This window comes from Abramis brama (assembly GCF_963993115.1).
Source record: "Abramis brama genome assembly, chromosome: 6".
NCBI classification, from domain to species: Eukaryota; Metazoa; Chordata; class Actinopteri; order Cypriniformes; family Leuciscidae; genus Abramis; species Abramis brama.
Window position 1 is genome coordinate 9,774,688 of NC_139968.1, and position 10,535 is coordinate 9,785,222.

Below are 10,535 nucleotides of genomic sequence, written 5' to 3' on the forward strand. Positions count from 1 at the left end.
TTTATTTGAAGAAATGACAAGCAAAATCAAATCCCTAGAAGTTTGTGAACAGTTTTGTAGTGGCTGCGTGCGAGTTCTGCTAAATACTTTACTCGCAGACAGTCATACTCGCAAAGTTAATATTAATTATCAAACCAAACAAAATACAAAACTTTCAAAAACATTCAGCAGTGTGATATTTCATTAAGTGTTAGGCTGTGGGTATAAAAGTGACATTATTACTAGATTTGCTACCGGTGTCTTCCCCTCACCTCCTCACCCTGCTTCGAAAACATTTATTACATTGTTCAGTTTTGTCCCTGCCGATGATGTGAGTTACTGTGGCTATTTTCGACGCAGCAGGAATGACCTACGGTGGCGACATTTTTCACAATCACGTCAGAAAATCAAAATACTGCTTTAAACTCACTAGCAGAAATGCAGAGTGATCCTCCCAATGTGGCGTTTAAACAACACAGTTACCCAGAACTCAACCAGGTGTGACGTCAGCTTCACATTCACTATTGATACGCTTACCAGAGTCAAATACCGCCTTGCTTTAGTAGGAAATACTTCTTAGTTTTAGTCATTATGGTGTCGGCTTGTATTGTTCTCTGGTGCAAGAATTCAAAGAGTAAACTTTTAGTTACTTTCGGTTTCCAGTGAAGGATCCAGCATGTTGTAGGCAGCGGCTAAAGGTCGCAAAGTGTTCGCAAAGGTCGCAAAAACCTCTGTGTCTTCTTGTCAACATTTCAAACCGAATGACCACAAACACAATGTGTAGCTCTAAGCAAAACACCGTCGTGTTCAGGTAAGAAAGTCTTCTGTTTTTACCATTATGCTGTTTGAAGAGTAGACAACATATGATACAAGTTTCAGTGATAAACCTATCCTTACATTAACTGTTTTGTTAATAACCCTCTGCCGATCTGACTGTCCATGGCCCTGAAGTACTTTTGCTGACAACCTGAATTTTTTGGTCTAGGTAACGTCAAAGTTCCACTTTAAATGAATGGTAAAGACAGCAAAGGTTATGTCAATGTAAAAGTAGGGAAGTGAGCATCCACAATGACAAATCCAATATTGGCTGATGAATCGCTAATATTTTTACTGCGCAGAAATATGGTATTTCCTTTTTGTTCATACACTACCACTATTCTGCATTTGTAGAAAACAACCCCATGCACCTTGATGCGAGTTGCCTCAACGAAGATAGATTGCTCTGATGATCTTGTCTGACATCGTCACAGTGTGTAAATATAAGTAGTGCGCAAAGTCTACAGACTACGTCGTAACAAATTGCCTTTTTTGAGGCACAGTTTGCTCGAATTTTTCTAGGTCAGCATGGTGAATGGAAAGTCTAGACTGTGGCTTAATAAAGAAAGTTGAAGAGATGCTGGGCTCTGTGCATCACAAAGTTTTGAGAGCAGAATTGAAGTGGATAATTTGTGCCTGTAGTGATGAAGATACCGGAGCTTCACCGTCTTAAGATGGGAGACAAGAGGATGATGAAAGATCTTAGTTTCTCTGCCCGCAGTCTCGCAATGTTTCGCCTTTGTTACATATTCAATAGAGATTAATTGCTGGCCCTTGCAAACAACTTTCCCTCGAAGCCACAAATCAACATAACACGCAACGCAAGGCCATTTAAGACGATGTGATATCTTGATTGGTTACGCCATCTTACCAATATACATAAATGAGTAACTGTAGGGGCATCTTATTGGATTCGCGCCGGCTCACACCGCGGATATTGAGTTTTTTTGTAAGGCCGTATGATAGAGAGGCTTGCTGAGTGGCACGTAGAATTGCCCTGCGATTTTAATTACAACCTTGAAGTTGCGATTTAGCTTCTGCAGCCGGATCACTCAAGCTTGCCAGAGTTTAGCCCGGATCTCAAGGTTGACCTTGTAAGTTCTGACACTCCATGTGTAATTTTTAGATTTAGCGGTCCTGGAGTGAAGCCATATTTCAGGCCATTGCTCTGGCCAGGGAATAGACGTGAATTAACCTAAAAATGATTGCCTAGATCAATATTTTGTCATTCATGATACTGATAGATTTCTGCCGTTCATCCTTGAAGTGCCAAGATGGGCAATAACTAGAGTTCTTTATGAGGCTGGTGTCTAATATCCTCAAAACTGAGGAGCAGCCAAAACCCACACACTCTTTTAAGCATAACCTCTTGCAAACAGCTGCCATTGAAAATTTGTATTGATGGAGCATTGACCATTCACTAGAGAACAACTTTTTTAGAATTAGATTGAGAGAACTTTATAGCAGTGCCTACTCATCATTTAAAGTAGTTAGATTAATGTCAAGCTGTTTTTAAATAGGTTATATATACAGTCAAACCAAAACATTTTCAGACACCTAGCAATCCTAATTTACATAAATGAACTATAGTGTCCTGCACCCACTAGTAATAAAATATCAAAAATGATATATGGTGTCTGAATAATTTTTGGTTTATATACACACACCAGTGTGCAAGCAATGTTTAAGTGTTTCTGAGTAGAAACTACCCATAAACTGAGATGAATTGGATCAAGGCACACCATAACACAACCATGAACAAACTGAAATAACAGAAATGTCAGTGTGGACTGGGCCGCAGTGATACTATCAGTGGGAAATGGGCTTTTTTGAGGGATTAGAGCGAGATCAATGTGTGTAAGTGAAATCTAGTCGGTTCTCTCGCCAGCCTCATTCACCAAGCAGATTAACTCTAATTTTTGGGGCTTAATCTCCTCAATTCGCTACCATCACACAGATATGCTTATTAGCTCTGTAAGTAGTCCATCTACTACTATATAGCGCTTATATGTTGGAGTATGTTCCTCACAGATTCATTACACAAACACTTGCTCATTGATCCAATGCAAGAAGCTTAAGGGGATTGTTCACCCACAAAATGAAAAATCTCATATCATGTTACCCTCATGTTGTTCCTCAAATGTACTTTGTAAAAACTTTTTTCTTCTGCAAAACATAAAATATAGTTTGATGTTTGTTTTTGCCCATGCATTGAAGGTCAATAGGGGCCAAAAACAACATTGGACTCTATTGACTTTCATTGTTTAGACAGTGTTTGTGTACAATACTTTTTCTCTCAATTCTTCACATTTGGCAAAATATTTTCTTACTCAATTGTGTCTTGTTTTTCAAATCAAGATACATTCACTTGAGAAAAGATTCACTTTTTTATTTTAAAGGAATAGTTTTCACCCAAAATGAAATTTACCAATCACCCTCAAGCCATCCTAGGTGTGTTTGACTTTCTTCTTTCAGCCAAACACAATTGGATTTATATAAAAAAATATCCTGGCTCTTCCAAGATTTACAATGGGAGTGAGTAGAGAATGCAATTTTGAAGCCCAAAATATAGTTATAAAAGTTAATAAAATTATAAATATGGATATTTTTCTTACAAAAACCCATCACTGGAGTCGGATTGATTACTTTTATGCGCTTTTTGGGCTTCAAAATCTCAGACTCTATTCAATGCCATTATAAAGCTTGGAAGAGCTGGAATATTATTTAATATAACTCTGATTGTGTTTGGCTGAAAGAAGAAAGTGATCTACACCTACTGTAGCATGTCTTGAGGGTGAGTAAATTATGGGATAATTTTCATTTTTGGGTAAACTATTCCTTTAATATCAAAATTAAGTGTTGATGCTTTTTCTTATCCTATTGGGAGATATCTTGTTTTCCCAAAAATTTTATTCATTTTGCTTATCAAGTAAATGTATCTTGATTTAAGAATGTTTAGATATTTGTACTGGAAACAAATTCTGAGTAAGAAAATCAGTTTTTGCAGTGCACATCATCTCCGTTGCGATCTCCACCTTCTTCCGAGCGTCTGATTGCATGTTGAATGAAATCCTCATTTTCGTGTTTCGTTTAAACAGACCTCTCCACATTCATGTAGCACAAATTACCCCCTAATGACGGGAAGTGTCTTGAATCTCAAACATTTAGGCTACTTCGCTGAGTGTCTCTGATGACTGTTGAAGCACCGTGATGAAAAGACGAGGCGTCAACAATCTCCGAAGAGCCAATTACCAGAGGCTGTTCATCAAAATGGTGTTCTGTTCACCCTCTTCAAGCGACGACAGGCACGGTTTAGGGTTTAGTGTTGGTATGTAACGAATCAGAAAAAATGTTGATATAAACGCATTTGTCTCACTTTTATGCCCAGAAAGAAAAACTGGAAAGTCAAAAATCAAACATTTGTAGGTCACTCCATTTTTCCTGATATAAACAAGGCGCAAGCCACAAGAGTCTTTGTCCCATGTCTGTAAATATACATTAGATAAATAATTCAGAATTACACTTATTTTCATTTTTAGATAGGAGAGAGTGGTGCAACTGTCACACTTTTTACTCCAGTGAATATATCTCAGAGTGGATTTATAAGTGATTACAATGATTTATGAAACAAAAAAATAAGTTATGTATTGTAGTTGGTAAATGATTTGTATGCTTGTTATGTCTATTTGTTAAATGTAAAAAATCTCATCAGTACTTCAAGGGAACTTGGATCGACAAAGGTCTCCTTTGAGAAAATCCTTGCGCCTTGAGGTTTGCCCTGGATTACGGTGGTCATTTCTGACGGAACAAGATTAGGAATTAGATCCAGGTCAAGCCACTACAGTCTGTTAGACATCGTCTCCGGAACTTAAGAGTGACATCCGGCTTTATGGATGTGAATAACAGTATTGGCCTGGAGAAATGTCAGAGTCCTCCTTCTAAACCTGGTTTTACTTTATCGGGTCTGTTCACTTTTATCTCCTTTGAGCTTGTACTGTCAGCGCCACTTAAATTTGAGGCAAGCTTCCAGCTAAGAACATGCACTGTAAAAACTCAACATCTTACATGAGCTGACCCTTAAAATTAATATTGTATGTCTAACCCACTGTAGCTATATTGGTTTATTCAGTAATATTAAATGAATAACCATTATAGATGTGACATTTTTTTAATTAACTGACAAAACATTTGACAGTGATTTTGCTAAGGCAGGTTCTTGGTCATGATTAGAAAATCTTAACCTTTCAGGGCACGTTTACACGGCAACTATGTACTAAGAATAGAAAAGTTCATTGCGTTTTTCATGTTCAAACGACAGCATTGTCAAAACAAATTCCCTTCACATAAAACAACAAAAAATCACTGTATTATTCATGCCAGGCCAGTAGGTGGCGATGTCACTTTGTAAAGAAACACTACGCATCTATAGACCAAACACGTAATACACATACACATGATGTCACTGTCAGCTTTTATTATTATTATTATTTAATAATAATTACAAATAATTATAAAATTATTTTATTATTATTATTTTTAATCACCACCATCACCACCATCATCATAATCATAATCATTATAATCATAATAAAAGCTGTAAAACACATGAGGCGATTTAGAGTTTTTAATAATAATAATAATAATAATAAGAAGAAGAAGAAGAAGAAGAAGAAGAAGAAGAAGAAGAAGAAGAAGAAGAAGAAGAAGAAGAATTATTATTTAATAACTACTAATAAATATTTATTACTACTCCTACTAATAATGATAATAATAAAATATAATATTAGATAATAATAGAATGTATATTCCAGCTATTTTACTACTGTTGAACACATTTCACCGAGTTTAAATCCATTGCACAGAATTCTGCAGTATTTTCCATCAACTTCATCACAGAACAGCACATATGCATTGCCAGGGTCACAGGCTTGCAAACACTGATAAAATTTACAGCTTGAATGTACTGGACAGTAAATCGCTTTAGATACATACAAATGTAAATGTGTCGGGGTGGATAAGACGGAAAGGTATTTCATTTCAAGGTTAATTAAAGTTTGCATTGGAGTAACTGGAATTTCATTTTTAAAACTGCCCAAAGGGATATATTATAGGGCTGAAATTAGTGACGGGGATATGCAGAGGTTTAACAATGATGACATACCAACACACTTAAAAATATCTCGACTCAGAAGAACGCCAGTGTTGGTGAATAGACAAAGAGAGAGACCCGTGAACAATGGCTGGATTACATTTCAAAGATTTCACGGCATGCTGTATAGGGAAAACACAGGCTGTATCCGCTTTGGTGATTCATACTGCATACATTGTCAGCATGCATTGTGCATTTTCCAAGATGTGTTGGGATTGAAACCCATGGTTAAGAGGGATTTAATTATAATTGGTGTCTGCAGGGCCTGTCCGTGTCAATTTACTGCAAGTCTTGCCACTTGGTGACATGCTTCCGAAGATCCTAATTGGTCAGTTAACATTAGTTGACAGATCAATCGCATTAACTCAACTCGAAAGGCCGGAAAGGTTCAGATTTGGGACTTCCTTTCAAGGTGTAGCGGGTTAATGTGATGTAGTACAGTACAGCAGGAAATAACATATCCATCATACCATTATGCTTTCTATGTAACACTCATAGCAAGTCCGTTTCGGTCATGTCAGTGTGTAAAATCATCTGACTTACAGTGTAAGATAACTAATTTCTATGCATTTCTTACCTGACTTGTTTTCTGAATTGAATTTGTTAGTTGTATTGATTTGTTGAATGTGTACAATGGTCAAAAAGAATCCTGAGTTAGTTTGTTTGAATCAAATTAACGAATCAGTCACTGAATGTGTTTCACACAAATTGATTTGCAAAACAAAGAAATCATATTTTATAATAAGGAAATCATATTTTACCTCAGCGTCCTTTTGTGTCCTGCGTCTGAATGAATTCAAGCAGTTCAACACCGACTGGCCGCGCTCCTCGGTGAGGCGCGCTGTCTGGTTGACTGAGTCCAGCTCCATAACAAGATAAGAGATCCTCTGCGCAAGGGAGAGTTTGCTCTTGTTCCAGTTGACCCGAAGTCCCAACAGGCTGAATTGCCCGAAGGGAAGGACTTTGTACTGATACGTCCGACCCTCAAAAGCAAAGTGCAGGAAGGGCCTGTGTCGAGGAAGAATCAAGACGTGAAAGTATGCGTCCTTCAGGTTGTCACTGCAACCCAGTCTTGAGGACGGATGCATTCTAAAATGCGTTTCTGCGAGAGCATTTTGAATGGGAGATTGGGACACTGAGGCAGTGAGGTAGCTCGGAGTGGGGTCTAGGTGTGCGGTGCAACACTCACCTGGCTCCACGGGTGGACAGAGGATGTGTGGGAAGGCTTGACTGTGTTCTTGAACCGCATGCTGCTGTCCGCTGGCGATTGCAGAAGGGGATGAGAGTGGTGAGGTTTCGTAACGGCGCACACTGTCGACCTCGCCTACTTGTGAAGATGGGAACGAGAGTGACGAGGAATAGCGTTGTGCACTGTCATTCTCACCCTGTTGCCAAGAGGGGAACGAGAGCTGCAAGGCATAGCGTCGTAAGCTGCCATTCTGGTCCTCTTGGGGAGAGGGGACAAGAGCGGCGAGGAATGGCAGCGCACGCTGTTGTCCCCACCCTTGTGGCACCCAGAGATTACAGAAACTGCTCTTTATTGAAGGTGTGGGTGCCGCTGGCTGAGCCGCCAGAGGCTGAAAAAATTTGTTAAATTCTGCACCCGGCCCTCCTCCAGGGAAAGAGCAAATTCATCCCGGTCCGGGTTGCCCGTCTCAGAGGTGATTTTTCACTGACTGCTCGGCGGCTGAAACGAACGTCGTCATTTCCCTGTGAGGCTCAACGTCGCAGTAGAGCTGGCTGTGGCGGAGTCCCCTTTTTTTTTCAGGGGAACGATGCCCTTGGCGATGAGCAGACTGAGGGGAAAGCACTTCAAGACATGAAGCACAAAGGGGCAAGCTCTTGATTTGCCTCAGCCTGCTTCTGAACTGCAGAGAACTGCTGGGCCCAGTCCTCGACAGTGTCGCCGAAAAGGCCACCTTGTGAGATGAGAGCATCGAGAAGGCACACTTGGTGATATCTCGCACCTCTGCAAGGTTTAGCCAGGGGGCGCTTCTGGACCACTAGGGTGGACATCCCTGGCCGAGGGCCAACGCTTTGACTTAATCTCAGTCAACATGCACAGCTCAACCCCGGCTCAGAACTACCCTCCTGCATTATGAGTGTTTTGGCCTTCCATAGTTTCAGGGTGGCCATCACATGCAGGGTAGAGGTGGCCTGCGCGTAGCACTGCCACCCCATCACCGAGGGTAGTGAGAGAGAAAATAATTTTTCTGCAGATTTAAGCATGTTTGGCTTGCCATATTGGCGCCAACATGCTCCCATACTGCCGAAGTTCTTCACGTACATCCGGGAAAACAGCACGGAGGCGGGCAAGGCGATTTACACGTTGCGCTGCACCCCCAGAGCAGCCCGGGAAAGCATGGCTGTCAAGTCTGAATCTGACTCAGCATGAGCACACACCACTCTAATGGGAAGCTCAGCATCATCATTTCCAAAGTATAACAGCTCTCTATCCGATGCAGCGGTCGACATCTGTCCTCAGCTGGAGCCCCGAATGAAATGCTAGGTCCCCCATGAGAAGGACCAGCAATCCCATCTGTAAACTGCCAGGCATGCGAGACCGTGAATGCTTAAGCCCAAGCATGTGAGACAGTGATCGAAGCGAAATGCAAAGATGCGTTGCACCTGCTGTTCATTATATACCCACACTGCATGATAGAAGCAGCTGGCGCAATTATCGCATGCCAATGTGCATTGGCTCATTCAGTTTCTCTCGAAGTAGATTGATCTCTCTGCGAAGATTCCATTTTTGTCGGATCCCTCCGACGAACGTTGGAGTGACCGACATGAAAGGGAACTGTATTTTGGATGACCCGTCTAGACCGCATTAGCATTTGTGAAAGTGTTCTTGCATTCATGAAACACATTTAAATCATAATAAACATCCGCTATCCTGGCATTCATTCTGCTCCATGGCATTCATCTATCTTAGAATAGCAGAACAGTATGAGGTTCCCCAATGAATATTCCAGATAATGGGAAAGATTCCCAAGACTAAGTACACAGCAATGAACGGGAACAGAAGAGCGCTGCTGTGGGATTTGATCGAGACAAACGTGGAGTGATGCCAAGTTTGGTGACTCTCTTTCCAGAAAAGCCAGTGTTTTGAAGCGACTACGATGGGTTTACATCGTTTGTCTGTCCCTTTTTATCGCATTTCCAATGTTCTGATGCCAAGCTCATAAAAGTGCCACTCCGGGGCAACGGGACCGGACCCAGATATTGATGTCGGCCATCTAATAAATCACCAGGGAGATTTGGACTCGTCATCAACCTGCATATAAAAAAGAGGAAGCTGTATTTCACTTTCACTTACATCTCTGCCAAGAAGCTTTGAATTGTGTTGTTCCTAAGCAGAGTGATCCTGTAGAATATTCATATATTAAATGGGAAAATTTCTTGGAAATGGGTTGATATAAGAGAGTGACATATTCCATTTCTATCTGATTCAAAACCTGCAGAACTGTTGATGGATTTTGACATATCCTAATACTTTTCCATAGCAGTGCTGTTCAAGATCTTTCCCCTGTGACGTTCATTGCAAATTCCCAGATAAGAGAGTCTTCTATTTAAGGGGTCTTAAATAGATATGGATGCAATTTTATTAGTGCTGGGCAATGATTCATCGCGATTAATCGCATCCAAAATAAATGTTTGTGTTTGCACAATATATGTGTATACTGTGTATAATTATTTTGTGTATATATAATATATACACGCGTGTGTGTGTCTGTGTGTGTGTGTTACCTACAACCCTGATGAACGTTCTGTGTCGGCTCTCTTTAGGTTTATACAAAAACCTCCCTTCAACACTTTTGGAAGGTTAGTTTATGGATATCAAATCAAAACCTAAAAATAACCATGCACTGTAAAAAATGATATGATCAATAAGTTATGGCAACATATATTTTTACATTGCTTTAACTCAACAAAATAAGTTAATCAATTTCTTTATGTTATACAAGATTCAACTAATTTGTTAAGTCAGTTTAATGTAATTTAAGTTGAAATTACTAAAAAATCCAAGTTGATTGTACTTAAAATTTTAAGGCAGTGACTTTTTTTCTTATTCTGTATAGGAAACAATCTATATTCTCCTTAGCTTGTCACAATAAAGCCTTCAACATTCTAGGAAGCTTAATTTTGGTTCCAAATAGGAACCAACAGAGAACATTCATGGAATGTTGTTATTTGGCACCAAAAAATAACCGATTGGGAAACATTTAACGTTAGAGGAATGTTCATCCATTTTTAATGCATCACTGGCTTCACTCATGTGCCTCTTTCTTTTCTTTATCTAGGTGGAATCTGCATCGCTCAGTCCCTGAAGATCCCTCATGACCACAAGCAGGCTGATTTTGACAAGATAATCCGACAGCTGCTGGAGACACGTCATGCCCGGGCGGTCATTATTTTTGCTTACGACGAAGATATTCGGTAAGCTGTTGACAGCGTTGCCAGCTGAGGAAGAGGAAGTGGAAATTGCAAGATAGGGCTACAATAAATTCCATTTTTAAACAATTAATTGCTCCCTTTTGACCTCCAAAAATAACAATGTAAAAGTTGTTGATGACAAGAAGTCAATACT

At 40.0% G+C, this 10,535-nt stretch overlaps 1 protein-coding gene across 3 annotated transcripts in view; it reads left to right on the top strand.

Annotated features, from left to right (window-relative positions):
* The window catches only part of grm7 (glutamate metabotropic receptor 7), a 210,868-nt gene that overhangs the window by 96,066 nt on the left and 104,267 nt on the right, over positions 1–10,535 (top strand). For 2 of the 3 annotated variants that reach the window (XM_084118050.1, XM_084118048.1), the window contains exons 3-4: positions 9,734–9,769; positions 10,249–10,384. In XM_084118050.1, the coding sequence (XP_083974176.1) occupies positions 9,734–9,769; positions 10,249–10,384 (172 nt within the window). The remainder of the gene's footprint in view (positions 1–9,733; positions 9,770–10,248; positions 10,385–10,535) is intronic. The other variant, XM_084118049.1, reaches the window with a different exon arrangement.